Source organism: Ursus arctos, unplaced genomic scaffold, assembly GCF_023065955.2.
Source record: "Ursus arctos isolate Adak ecotype North America unplaced genomic scaffold, UrsArc2.0 scaffold_27, whole genome shotgun sequence".
In the NCBI taxonomy this organism is placed as follows: Eukaryota; Metazoa; Chordata; class Mammalia; order Carnivora; family Ursidae; genus Ursus; species Ursus arctos.
The window spans coordinates 6,679,772-6,695,379 of NW_026622952.1; the positions used below are offsets into that span (position 1 = coordinate 6,679,772).

Here is a 15,608-nt window from a genome sequence, read left to right on the forward strand (position 1 = left end):
CTCACAGAGAGCCAGGAAGAAGAAGCTTCCAGCCCAGGGAATCAGGGAATAATCCCCACTCACAACAAGGAGCCAGGAAGACCTTCCAGCCCAGCAGGTACCTTGCAAAAAAGCCTGGGACTCTAACCCAGCCTCAGAAAGTATAATCAAAATCTTAAAAATCAAAATCTGTCCTTACCAGCTTCAACAGACATTTGTCCAGAGCAACTAACTGTTCAGGAGTCACCAATGGATCCCCAATCAAACAGTCAGGAACGAAGACAAAGCTTTCAAAGGTGCATACTTAGGGCCCTGGGTGAGAGATCCCCGGGTCCAATGAGGAATCTGATCCTATCTGAGTCACAGCACCATGACTGTCCAAGAAAAAAAAATATCCAATGACACTCTTAAAGATGGTAAGGCAGACTTAATTCAGGCCCATTGCACCAAGCGTAGGGACCACTTCAATGGGATTTCACCATAGGGGAGAGAAAGAAGGATCAACTGCAAATACAGAATGGGCAGGTGGGAATTTATGGCCAAGGGCCAGGGTAGCAATGGATAGAAAACTACTACCAGGAAACTTCAGGGGTGAGGAGGGTTCTAGCTAAAGCAACCTAACAGATAATTGCTGAAAACAGGACAAGGTGATCGGACATCACCTGGGGAGTGCTAAAGGATGAGAACCCGACCACATGTCCAGAATGATCAGAAATCGAGGGCAAGGGGGGTAGTGGTTCTTGCTAAACTGACTTAGTAGGGTTCTTGCCAAAACTGGATTTTATAAGGAAGCGCACTGATACACCTAGAAGAAGGTCCAGCAGCCTGACTGAAGTTTGGTCAAGCAAGGAATCTGTCATTTGCAGCAGAACCAGAGCAGCTCTACGCTTAACTCCAGGGCTTATGGACAAGTCAGGGAGGCAACGTGCTAGCTAGTGATTTACAGTGCGCCATTTAAAGTTCTGAACCCCTCTGGAGGCAGCCAGGCCCAGCTTGCCTACACTGTTTAAAGATGGAGCGACTCAGGGTTTGCATGCGGTTTAATCAGTTACACAGCCTGCCTCCGGCTACGGGACCAGAGTAGTGTAAAAGACCTCTTGTGTAAACTTGTGCCTGGGCCCCCCTGAAAATAAGATGCCATGCACATATCTCACAGGTTTGTAATCTAAAGACAAAGCACATCTGGGATTTGTGTAAAGTTTTCAATCCCATTGGTGATTATCTGCACTTTCTTTGTCCTGAAGTGTTGTCATCATTTACCTTTATTAAAGCCTACTTGAGTGAGCTTCAGAGTAGCCTGTGGAGTCTTCAGTCCTTTCGAACCCTGTTCATCACTGCACTGCCTCTTCTCTCTCCCCCCAACACACACACACACACACACACACACACACACACACACACACACACACTCCCTCTAGTGGTGAATCTGAAAAGAATAAATGAGATAGTTTGCTTTGCTCTGCCTTTCTTCCTCTTTGGAAGTCGCTGCACACCCAGTGAGCGCAAATTCCACCATGCTTCTCCAGAAGCAAACTTGCCAGTAGGTAGCACTGACAGGAATGGCTAACTCTGCCTAAGCTGGGGTTCAGGGTTAGTAGGTCCATCAGGTTTTCATTCTAAGCTAAATCCTCCACCCCAGCCCTTATCAATAATAAAAGTGACGCGTGACCTCTTATTTAACTTACCCTTCCATTTCATTTTTAAGTCTGTCCGCACAGGCAGAGAAAGATGGGATCTCTTCTTTCCCATAACCCCCAGTCCCTGCCAAATACTCCACGTAAGCAATTACGTACCCGCTGCCACAAGAAGGGTTCATGGCTTTAACCAAATTCTCAAGGGATTCAAGACCCGAAAAGAGATAAGCCCACTATTCTAAAGGCAATGGAAGGAAAAAAATGAGCATTTACTCCTTTATTGAATTTCACAATTTCCCTATTACTACAAAGAATGCATCTGAGCCATTTTATTACAGACTACCTACCCTGTTTTTCATTAGTGATCACTAGCTTTGATGACTACCTTTCAAAGATATTCAAAGGCCTAACTACTCTTACAAATGCCTAGAAAACACCATTTGCCACCAAATCAAGAACCATAGTAATATAGAGCAGACATAACACACATATACAGATCACTAGACTTCTGTCAAATGACTTGGATTTGTGCCCCAGCTTGAACCCTTACAAACTATATGATACTGAACAAGTCAAGGAACTTCCCTGAACCTTGATATTCTTATGCACAAAATGAGGACAACAAACACTGCTCAACAATTAGGTTGTTATAACAATATGATAAATGAGATAAAGGTTATGAAAATGCTTTATAAGATGAAAACTATACAAACATAAGGACCTACAGTTAACTCTTGAACAACACAGGAGTTAGGGGTGCTGACACCCCATGCAGTCAAAAACCCACATATAATTTTTGGCTCCCCAAAAACTTAACTACTAACAGCCCACTGTTAACCAGAAGTCTTACAGATAACATAAGTGGTCAATTAACACGTATTTTACACATTGTATGTATTATATACATATAATTCTTACAATAAAGTGTTCTTACAATAAAGTAAGCCAAAGAAAATGTTGTCAAGGAAATCATAAGAGGGTGCCTGGGTGGCTCAGTCAGTTAAGAGCTGGACTCTGGCTTTCAGCTCAGGTCACGATCAACACAGGGTTGTGAGACTGAGACCTGCGTCGGGCGCCATGCTGTGCTTGGAGCCCGCTTAAGATTCTCTCTCCTTCTCCCTCTGCCCCTCACACTTGTGCGCGCTGTCTCTCTCTCAAATAAATAAATAAATCTTTTTTAAAAAGAAAGAAAAGGGAACAGGGAGAGACAGGCCACAGGAAAGTGGGTGACTCAGCATGGTTAAAAACTTGGCATTTTAAAAGGCAGTCAAAGAACACATACAACCAAAGTGGGATCAGGTGAAAACATGCCAAAATGTGGAGAAGGGATTAAAATAAAGAGGTGAGAAACTACTCTTGTGTCCTACATACCTGCGTCCCTCCCCTCTCCCCACTCTCAACCCCTGCAGAAAAATTCGTATGTTGAAGCCTCACAGCCAGTGTAGCTATATTTGGAAATGGAGCTACTAAGGAAGTAATTATGGTTAAATAAGGTCATATGGGTAAGGACCTGAACTGACAGGATTGGTGCCCCTACTAGAAGAGACACCAGACAGCTTGCTCCTCCCCCCAACCTCCACCCCCCATACCAAGGAGGCCATGTGAGCACAGCATGAGAAGATGGCCATCTGGAACTCAAGAGGAGAGCCCGCTCCAGACACCAGCCCAGATGGCCCCTTGATCTTGGACTTCTGGTCTCCAGAACTGTGAGAAAATAAACTTCCTTTTTTTTTTTTTTTTTTTAGTCTGTGGTATTTTGTTACGGCAGCACTAGCAGACTGATGTAACTATTAAAGACTTCTCTACCACTGCTCAGTTGTTCCTTGGGCCGATCACAACTAAAGAGTGTTCTTCTGAAATGCAACTTTCTTTGGCTTTAATTTCTTTTCCCTTATTCTAATGTCAACGGAAACCAAAAATAGTATGGCTTTTTCCACACTGCTACTCTTGTTATTCTCACCTTTTTATCAATCTACTAAACATCTAATTAAATAGACTACTTAAATATACCACTTAAAACACACTCTCTTTCAAAACATACTATTTTTTAAACCAAAAAGCTAAAGTAAATTAAATTTCTTACTTGTTCCTTTCCAAGTGAATAATATGCTCTTTTCCTTCAGCTTGAATGATATAAGATACCTAAATGCACAGAGGAGAAAAAAAAAAAAACAATAAAACACCATCTTATAAATTACTTTTCAACAACAGGTATTTGTAAGACACTGAAAAGTCCATCCTGAATTAAAATAATTTGGCATCGATTAAAATTGTTTTACAGAACCTTATAACTGCTCTTAAATAATAAAAATGATACTCTGATCACCCCTACCTTCCTTTTATAACCTATTGTGGGAAATCACTTGCACGTCCATCTAAACTCTCCTCAAATTCATTCATAATTCGGCTCTAACTTTAGGAATTATTTCTATTAAGTCTGGCCATGTATTACCTACAGTGTAAAGTAGTTCTTCCTTTTGTTTAAGTGAAATGAATTTCTTAGTTTCAAGAGATTATCTCTAGTTCTAGTTACCCAAAAGTTGAAACTCATACACTCTGATGATTTTATATCTTCACACAGCTTACCACATTTCATCGCTTCTAAAACACACTTTTTACCCCACAAATGAACATCTCTGAAATCAAGATGCATCAAAGGCACAGCTGTCGAACCGGCAGGACTCTGTTTCTTCCCTAATTAGTGGTATATTAAACAACGGTATGCCTTATAGTTGAGTCAATGTATTGAGATAAAGTAATCTGCACTTATACACCCTCACATTCATGGGCCCCTCTTCTCTACCTCAAACAACTTCCCCAGCAACTTACCCATCAGAAGCACTTAATGTGATCATTAGAACCATGAGATTCCACTTTGCCTTAATGCTTTAACCAAAGGGAAAGTCATAGAGGGCCTCAACAAATAATGTTATCAGAAGTGTCCTCTTATTTTCCTTTCTGTTTCTGGACTCTAGGTTAACATTTTGCCAAGAAATAGCACGATCCCCTCTTCTAGGGCTCATCAACAGCCCATTTCTAGAGCCTAGACCGGGTTACAGCCCTTGGCACTCTACTTCCACGTCGTGAGTGTGAGCCTATTATCTACCTTGATGCTACCTCGATCTCAACTTAGGCATCAAAAATACCAAGCTCCTAGGTACAAACTTTCAGAGACAAAATAAGTAAGACAATAGAGATGAAAAGTACAGCATAGAGAATTTAGTCCACAAGATGGTAATAATATTGTTTGGTGACAGATGGTGACGTCACTTATCTTGGTGAGCACTGAGTAATGTATAGAACTGTTGAGTCATTACACTGTACACCTGACACTAATATAACACTATATGTTATACTTCAATAAGAATCAAAACTAAAAATAAAACAAAAGCAAGGAAGAAACAGCAACAACAAAAATTCCAAGCTCCTTCCATCATCACAGTTCTGGCATGTGCTGTTCTATCATTTCAGCTCTTGGTCAATCATAGGATATAAAAACACCACTGTCCTACCATCTGAGAAAAGTTCTGAAGAGTCTGAGAATTGTTTCGTGATACTATATTGCTTCCCCAAATATCTGCCTGGATTGCTCATTCCCCTGCTTCTGGTCTTTACTCAAGGGTCTATTTCTCAGTAAGGCTTTCCCGGGCTGCCCTATTAAAAAATACAAACCCTCTCACCCCACCCCTACCCTCACTTCCAGCACTTGCTATCCACATTCCTGGTATAATTTTCTCAAGAGCACATATTACCACCTTAAGTAATCTACATTATTAATCTATATTCTTTCTCTGTTTACTGTCTCCTCCCCCCCATCCTGCTAGAATAGAAGCTCCATAAGAACATGAATTTTGTCTGTTTTGTTCACTGCCATATCTCCACTGCCCAAACAGTGCTTCTACTTCTCCAAAGATTTATCAGGGCATGTGAATGACATTTATTGTGATCACAAGTACCTATATGTGCAATACTGATGCAGACACAATCAGAGGCACAATAAAGTGGAAAGCATAGTCCCTGTGCTAAAAAGTGAAGAAAAAGAGAAAAATAATGAAGCAAGTACACATTAATTCTAGCCTAAGGCAAAACATAATCAAATGGTAGCACGTCCAGGTCAAAACAAAACGAAGGAAGAATTATAAGTTGAAGGGCCATTTATTCTTTACTTATAGAAAAGAAATAGAATTGAATGACCTCCCCAACTAGAGGTAGGACTTGGAGGACGGACTAAAACTAAAAGCTCCTAACTCTTAACTCCAGCGTTCCTTTTACAAGGCCCAGGCTCTGCACAATGTACCAGCTGCGCTCTATTTATAATTAGACCAGCAAATCAGACATAATAAGCTAAACTCTATCCTTCATCGTCTGTTACTGTTAAATTACAATAAAGTTAGATTATACTTCTCTAAAGTTGAAGAGTTTGCAAAATCAATTGAATTCCAAATTATTACTTCTCAACTTTATAGTAGGAGAAAATAGTATAAAAAATAATTTTTGTGCATTGGTTACCCCATTAACAGCACAGTAATGTTTCTTCTGATATGGAGCTAAAACTCACTTTTGAGTAAACATTCCCATATATGAAATATATACATGTAACATACTACTATTCTCCAGAGTCTGTGAAGATACAGTATGAAGTATTCTACCTATCACAAACTAAGAGAGAGATTAATTATTATTATGAAAAGGCCACTGTAACCATCAGCAGTGAGAAAAGGGTTAGAAATCTATATAATCAGCATCGTACCCTGGTCATAGAATTTTATCTAATTATTTCATTCTGTTTCAAGCTGACCATTTGTCTTAAAAAAAAATTTTTAAAGCTACTAAGGATCGATATATTACTTTTACTAGAATAACGGCCAATCGATATCAGTGCCATACGAATGGTGGTGTACTATTCACTGGCCAACACTACTCACTGAACCAATCCCTGCTGGAAATAACACACTTGTCTTCTTTAAAAAAAGTAAAATTTAAATACATACATACTTCTCAAGGGATAACTTGCCTGTTTTGAATGGAGCCTAGGAGCTTCTCTTCGTTCTCTAGTTAATCTCCAAGGAGTTATAATTTCATAAGAAGAGAGATGCGAGGTCTGTTGAAAACCTACAGGAAAAGGAACAGTAAATATTACATAACAAGTGAATGCGAAAACCTAAATGGTACCAAAACGGTACCAAAATCAAAAGCTGAATGTTCAAATCACAGAAAAATCATGTGACATTCATATGTGTGTGTGTGTGTATTTTACACAAAAAAGAGCAATATACTTGATAAGTATAAAGGGGAAAAATATATTTCCTTAAAAAGGATGTAAGCCTTCACAGCATATACACAGCAATCATTTTCAAACAATTTTTTGCTATAAACCTTATTAACTCTTTTTCTTAAAAAAAATCTGAAGGTATACACACAAGGAAAAAAAAAAAGAAGAAGTACTTTGGTGGGGAGATGGAGGGAAGGCATATGGAGCCTAGGACATTCACTCATCTCCCATTTTTCAGCCTCACCTAACATGACTGACATCCCCTGACAGGTACTGGAATACTTATGAAACAGACAAAGACAATTAGAGGGAAAAGTTACTTTCAATGCCTGATGGGTTAACTCTAATAAACATACACTTAAAAATGTAGCAATTATCTCAAATTATATTACTGCCATTAATGTGTCCTAAAAACAAAAGCTCGCTTCTGATAAAATTTATTAACAGTGAAGAACTCAAAACAATCATTCTGACTTATTCCCAATTCCAATCCTGTTCAGTTTACTGCACAGTGGAATCGTACCTAAGGTGGAGCTTGGGATCCAAAGTCATCACTAGAGCAAAAACTGAGTATAATCAAAATTGCCCAAGGAAATCCCTTAGGAAGACACCCCTTATTGGAGTCTGATACAAAGTCTCTCAATACACCCAACACAACATCTTCTTCCAGCATCATTGCTGATGGCATGTCAATTTTTTCAGTGAACTTGATGAAGTAGATAGTCACCACCTAAGGACCATGGATGAAAATTCCATATCTCTGTACGTCTATATATATCTAAACCACATTCGGTATGAGGAGGCTTAAGGCTGGCATACACAAACAGACTGAGGGAAGAACACTTTTCATTCAGTAGATCTATTCCATTGCAGTAACTCCTTCAAACACGTTTGGTACATTTACTTATGATATTTACATGTTTACTTATGACATTTTATAGTCTCATATATATGCAATATTTCATAAATGATATACTGCAGGGTTGATTAAAGTGAAAAGTAAGTCTCTCCCTTCATCCCATTCCCTATAGTAACTACTTTAAAAAATAATTATTTTATTATAGAAAAAAAAATTTTTTTAAGATTTTATTTATTTATTTGACAGAGAGAAAGACAGCCAGCGAGAGAGGGAACACAAGCAGGGGGAGTGGGAGAGGAAGAAGCAGGCTCCCAGGGGAGGAGCCCGATAGGGGGCTCAATCCTAGGGATCCGGCATCACGCTGTGAGCCGCAGGCAGACACTTAATGACTGAGCCACCCAGGCACCCCATATTATAGAAAATTTTAAATATACATAACAGCAGAGAGAAGAATAATGAATTCACATGTACCCATTACCAACTTCAATACAATTTCATATGTATCTCCTCCCTGATTCAACACACTATTTTAATGAAATCCTAGACAGCATATAATTGTGTCTGTGAATATTCTGAATGAATCTCTAAGACATAAGGACTTCTAAAAGAACCCTTATCCACAATATGGTTATTACACATAAAAAAATTAATAATTTTTCAGGAGCATCAAAATTTCCCTGATTTTTTCAGAATTTCTTTTTTTTTTTTTTTCCATTGATTTGGTGAATTAGGATCCAAACATGTCCATACATTTAAAAGGCTCTTTAACTTATGGAAGTCCTTTCTTTCCCCCCCCCCACCCCACCCTCTTTTGGGCATTTATTTGTGAAAGAAATTCTACTTAATGAAATTATTTCATACATTCATCCACTGAGTGAAAAGTGTGTTCTTCCCTCAGTCTTTCTGTTTGTGCATGCCAGCCTTAAGCCTCCTCATACAGAATGTCGTCTAGATATATACAGACATACAGAGATATGGAGCATTGAGATAAGGACTTGGCACTTATCTCCTGCACCCCTCTGTGTCTGTACTGCTGGAATTTGTTTTCACAATGAGTAATTTTAATCCCTGTGTTACTTTTGAAATTACAAGGGGGAAAAAGAAGAGTGTTTCTTCAATAAAAAGGCATAATCTATTTAAAGTACTAATTATTTAGCATCTCCCAAAGCTCCTTCCTCTTCATCAGCCTTACTATCTAACCTCACACCTAGAAGACTCTGTTCCTTCTTACCTGGTCTCCCTACTCCCACTCTCCTCCTTTGCATCCAACCTGGGTGCTCATTCACTCAATTTTTGTGCCCCTCAGATTTCTCAAATACAGACTAACATGAAGCATTTACAGCTAACTTTCTCCAAGGTATCACTGTATATAAAAATGTCTGTATCTTGTCTAGCTTGGGATTTTAAAAGGTACAACAGGAAAACAAATTGTATCCTATCTAATACAATATATATCACACCAACAGTTTTCAAACACTTTACCCACCTTTAAACCCCTTATGTCTTTATAATATGGTGTATTATCTAAAGATGGCTTCAAGTCATTACAAAAAAACACCAGAAATGGATTCCAATACTCACAAAAGTGACCATGGGCTAATCCAAGGCATATTTATGACATACTATCATAAAATATCATTCAGATATTTGGAGTTGTTAACTGGGAACCATGTCAAAAGAAATCCATGGCCTTCACAGATGCAGGCTTCAAATCACTAGATAGAAATATCCTTAATCCTACATTAACTGAGGTACAGGACTACTTCCTCACCCAGAATAAATCTTTCAATGACCTTCATTGTTTACAAATTTCTAAAAAACACAAGTTTCAATACTACCCTAATTTCACTCTGGATGACGATAATCCGTTCAACTACTAGGACAGGCACCCGAAAAGTGGTGATGTTACGGAACCAGATTCTTGAGCTCTCTGGGCAACAGAAATTGATAAGAAGCCAAATAGGAATTTTCAAGCAAGGCTTTTATCAGGGGCGTCTGCTGGAGCAAAAAGCAGACAGCACAAAGCCAAGTGTCCTTGGGCTGGCTCCCTGAACAATGGCCAGGGAAAGTTTTTAAAGCAGCCGAGGTGGGAAAGGAATGACATCTAAGCACGTAAGGGTGGGGAACTACAGGATGATGGGCCCACAGGACAGCTGACACACCACGCTTCATACATGGTATGTTTCATTTGCATGTTAGTTTCCACCTCTGGGCATAATTTTTAGCATTATATTGAGGAGACATGTCTTCTCGTCGGCAAAAAGTCAGAGCTGGGGTCCATTTGGCTCTGACTGGTCTGGTCTGGTTTTCGTAGGAGCACACCTGTTGTAAATTGGGTCCTGGAGCTTGTTTCCAGCTCGTGGCTTCTGGCTTCCCGATCACATACAGCCACCTGCAAGCTGGACTAGAGAAATGGATTATTGCCATTGGTGCTCTGAGGGGGCCCAGGTTTTTCTGCAAGTTCCTGCTCTGTCTCAGCGGCACAAATAGTTGGCAGGAATAAAATTCTTTTAGCAGGCAGTAGATTAGACGCTCTGTGTGACAAAAAGTAAATCACTGTGTACATTTATTTGCAACTTCCTGTGACTCTAGAATTATTTCAGACTAGAAAGTTTTTTAAGTAAATCTTTATAGGCAAGGATATATACACTAACAGGTTCAGGGAACTGTTAACACTAGAAGCTAAACAATATGCAACTCAAGTTTTTTTCATTACGACTCAGAAGAAACACCACAGAGAAAAAGAAATGTCTCAGAAAAGAGAACTACAATTGGTCAGGCAGATATTTAAAGAGCTTTCAATTTCAAACAGGTTAAATGACTTTATAATGTCAGGTCTGAAACTACAGATCTTTCTGTGAGACTGTTAGCAAAGATAACAATCCAAATCCAACATTCTTTCCGTCCTTCTCATTTTAAAGCAAAATTCCTGGTAGGAAAAAAAACATCACCACAATTAATCATTTATTTTTAATGTAAAATTACAGCATCCAAAAATAACTATTGTATGTAGAGTTGTTATTCCAATACTGACTTCTTGGTTTTAAAATCCAAGGATCTTTCTGAGTGCCATAAGGAGTTCCAGAACATCATAAGCAATGTACATATTTTTTCCCATATTCCTTTTTTTAATCACAAATAGTAGCAACCTTCTCATGGGAACCTAAATAACATGTTTCCCATGTTACTATAAAGGAAGTGCATGCACATTATTTGTATAAAGCTTCAGCCTCAGCACTGCTGACATTTGGGGCCAGAAAATTCTTTGCTATGGGGGGCTGCCTTGTGCAATGCAGGACGTTTAGTAGCATTCATGGCCTCTATCCACTAGATGCCAGAAGAACCATCAGTATGACAACTAAAAATATCCCCCAGGTGCCTCGTGGGGGCAAAACCGCCCCCAGCTGAACACCGTTATAAGGATATAGTTCATAATAAAAATAAAAATCTTAATACGATCAACTAACAGAGGATACAAATTTGTATTTTAGAATTTGACAGAATAAGCACACCGTCAAAAATCACATTACTAGGAAACATGGGCTGGAGATAAAAATAAGAGCTGAAACATGAAACTTAAAGAGTCTTCAACTTCGTGAAAGAAAGGGAAGGGTGTTAGTTGCATTTCTTTATTCCTCTAACTCCTTGGATCTTTTTATGAACTGTGTTTTGAAGAAAGTCTAAGTATATGTTTCATAATAGTAACTGTAGTAGAGGGAAACAAGTTAAAAGAATTCTACTTAATTGCAAAGCAAACAAATGTGAACTCTCAGTCATGGGCTTTTCTCCTTTCCTTCCTGCCTATTATGGAAACAAACAGCCACCTTTAAATACTTTCACTACAGAAGATAAACGTGAGTTCCACATACAGCATAAATAAAATAATTTTGTTGCCCCAATTATTTTAAAATAGAAATTATTGTAATTAAATCCATAAAACCCTGTTACTTTGAGCCACATATTTCCATTCCATTCACAAGATCAACCCCAAATAAATATATATCATATATATAAATATATATCATATATATTCAAATATAATTATAATTTCAATTGCTATGTCCTACCTTTTTACATTTTTTGAATGTCACAATTTTTTTTTACTTTTTTTTTTTTTTTTACATTTACCCATCTTCACATTTAAAAAGAACAGAGCTTTGCTGCTGTTTGTTTTTAAGTGCTCCTATGGGAAAACCACTAACCACTTATAAGATTTAATGCCCTGGAGAACTTAAGTTCCTCTAGCAAAGAATTTCAGTTTCTTGAGACAAAGGACAGCACCTTATAAGGACAATATAATTTATGGATCATGTGTTTCCTGCCCTGATACAGTAAGAATTCAATGACTACGTGTTGAGTAAACGACTTCTTATCTTTACGGCCATACGTAATAGATTTCCTAATTGTTCATTATCATGTATAACCTGAATTAAGCTTTATTTTTATGATTAATATCTTTTATACCAATTCTCCAGAAATCCACATGGTCCACACATTTGCATTTTAACTGCAATGCTCTATTTCATTGTATGGCCTGCTATAGACCGCTTAGCCAACTCTCTCAGGTAGCTGGGATCACAGTTTCTATTCACAACAGGATTCTAATATCAGCAAAGCCAATGGAGGTCTACTTGCAAAAGGGTTCTAAGGAGCGACTATAAGAGGAAGAGGGGAATAAGGCTCCTAAGATGAGCTAAACCATGAAAAATCTCATTAAAAGAAAAATGTGTCAAAGGGAAAAAGGCATTTCCCATATACTGTCCTTGATATAAACTAAAATACTCTAATTCTTACGTTAAGATAAACATAAACAAATACAAAAACAACTCCATACTTAAAACTGACCAAATTAAGTGAACTCAGGTTTCCTAACTCATTCTTAAAAGGTCTGATTCAAGTAGTAGCTCACACATGACCACTTCAGAAAAACGATTTGACTAAAATAACAATGTCACAAAATGAGAAATAAACTAAAATAATCTCTCAACATACAAACAAGATTGTACAATTCAAAGTGATACCAAGAAGACTAGATCTACTTATGAGGCAGTCTTACAGCACTGACTCAAAGGATAGCATAACTCCAAGACTCTGAGATACACTACATATCAAAGGGAAAAAAATATCATGAGGCTATCTATGTCATATATCTGAGGTTATGCATAGTCCAAGAAAAAACTTTCAGTTACTTAGAGCTTGCACCTTTGGGGAAATTCTGTAATAAACCAGGATATTTTTTTTTAAGATTTTATTTATTTATTTGACAGAAAGCCAGCAAGAGAGGGAACACAAACAGGGGAGGTGGGAGAGGAAGAAGCAGGCTGCCAGCGTTGGAGCCCGATGTGGGGCTCGATCCCAGGACCCTGGGACCACGCCCTGAGCCAAAGGCAGACACTTAATGACTGAGCCACTCAGGCGCCCCATAAACCAGGATTTTTAACAAAAAACAAATATAAAGTCAACTCTGATGAGATAAAATTTTAAAACGCTTTTTGAAAATTGTCTTGAACCCAGGAACTTGTTTTGTATATAATTATAAATGTGTTCTTTTTTACTTAAAAGTTGGAGAGCAAAACTACCTTTAAATTTAAAAGACTACATTTTCCTATATAGCAAAAACACAAAGATATCAAATTCAAATAATTTGCTGGTACCCAAAACAAAATTAATATGGACTTAAGCTCTTACTACGTAGTTCATTTTATAGTGATTCACCATGAGTAAGCTTTAAAACTCAATCTCTTTAGCATGCTAGTCTGAAAAAAAAAAATTCTAGGTCTGCATCATAATTACTACCTTAAAAGAGAAAATCAGTAAAGGTTTCATACCCAATTCCCTTTGTCATTTTTTCACAATGATATAGTTACCTTTGTCAGCCTCAGTTTGTTGGGGTTTTTTTAAGTTTACTGTAAGTGTCAGCCCTTTGGAATTTATACTGCATTTCCTCACTGACACAGTTTAATAAACGGTAGTAAAGATCCTACCAAAACCTACTCAACTTCTAGTGTAATTAATGTGTGGGTGGTACCTACTGAGTCCTCAAATTCCTCCTTATTAACAGAAAATGTTTCAGTGCATTTTTTTTTATAGATTTTATTTTATTTATGTGACAGAGAGACAGCCAGCGAGAGAGGGAACACAGCAGGGGAGAGGGAGAGGGAGAAGCAGGCTCCCAGCCGAGGAGCCCGATGTGGGACTCGATCCCAGAACGCCGGGATCACGCCCTGAGCCGAAGGCAGCCGCTTAACGACTGCGCTACCCAGGCGCCCCTCAGTGCATGTTTTAAACATCCTGTATTGCAAAAATTTAGTCAGCTGATTTTGGAGGAACATTCCCCTAGAGAAATATGAGTTGACTCATTGCTCACTATTACAAAAGCCTCTCAACTAGTCTCTCCCAGCCTCCAGTCTCTCCCTCCTGTATTCTGTCCTCCACTGCTTTGCCAGTTACCTTAATTGCAAATCTAGTTATGTCATACCCGTATTTGAAAAACCTTCTTGCCCAAAGAATGTCCTACAAGGTAAAGTCCAAATCCCTTAGCATGGAATAGAGGGCTCTCCCCAACTGGTACCAACCCACCTTAGCTTCTTTCTTTCATGCAGACCACCTGCAGACATTCTCCTCATTCCCTAATAAGTCATGTTCTTTTATCCCTCCCTACTCTTGCAATAACTCTTTCTTCTCCTTAGAAAGCACTCATATCCTTTGACTTGAACATTCCCTGATGTAGATGAGTTCAAATAACAGTTATACTATAAACCTCCCCCAAGGTTTTATACATCTCCCAGAAAGACTGAGCACACTTAGTCACCCCTTGCCCCTCCGTAAGCATTAAGCATGGTGTTTTACAGGAATTTGATAAATGTTGACTAAATATTGAAGGTATACCCACGCTTAATTAAATGAGGAACTGGCCATAAACTGTTAAAGCCACAGTTAAAACCCATTAAAGATATTCTGGGGCACCTGGGTGGCTCAGTCTGTTAAACATCTGACTTCAGCTCAGATCATCACCCCCAGGGTCCCCAAGTTGGGCTCCCTGCTCTGCATGGAGTCTGCTTCTCCCTCTCCCTCTCTCTTTCCTCCCCCCTCATCCCCACCTTGTGCTCTCTCATGCTCTCCCTCTCTCTCTGCCCCCCCCGTGCTTTCTCATGCTCTCTAATAAATAAAATCTTATAATTAAAAAAAAACACATAAGGATCTTCCATTCACCTATATGCAAGTATCCAATAATACATACATTAACATTAAAAATATAGTCCTATTTATATTTGCAAACACAGAGAATCATGGATTACTAAAACTCCAAATGTATACTATACTTCACCTTATAGATTGGTAAATGTTAACCATCCATGAAAAGCACAGCAAAAACAGTGTTAACCAGAAAAGATATGGTGTCTTTCCATTCAATGAAGTTTCAGTATTTAGAGCTTCAGAATTCCAACTACGAGGCAAATTTACTTAATTGCCAAAAAAAAAAAAAAAGAAAAAAAATGTAATTAGTTTCCTGAAGGTCAGCAGTCCTACATTGAAATCTTCCATCATCACCTCTGAACAACTCTCAAGGCAGCCTTTAGTAAAAACTCTCATTCTCCATCATACTTCACGGCTAATAAAGAAAATAAGAGCCATGCAAACAATAATTTAATTCAAGAGGCAAAATAAATGAAACCGTTTCCAGAAAGAAGCTAGAGTGTTAGCAATTTGTTTCCACTACGTTTGGGCATCTCCAGGATAAATACCTTACATATTTAAAGAAGTTTCACAATTCAAAAGCAATCTCACATAAACGATTTAATTCTTACCATAATCCCGTGATTTAAGCAGAGCAGGGATTATTTTCACGGATTTAAGACATTAC

General features: G+C 38.4%; 1 protein-coding gene across 1 annotated transcript in view; it reads right to left on the reverse strand.

The window, feature by feature from the left end:
* The window catches only part of ADAM9 (ADAM metallopeptidase domain 9), a 137,160-nt gene that overhangs the window by 120,507 nt on the left and 1,045 nt on the right, over positions 1-15,608 (reverse strand). The window contains exons 2-3 of the mRNA XM_026508297.4: positions 6,628-6,725; positions 3,697-3,755 (exon numbers count right to left, since the gene is read on the reverse strand). Of these exons, the coding sequence (XP_026364082.1) occupies positions 3,697-3,755; positions 6,628-6,725 (157 nt within the window). The remainder of the gene's footprint in view (positions 1-3,696; positions 3,756-6,627; positions 6,726-15,608) is intronic.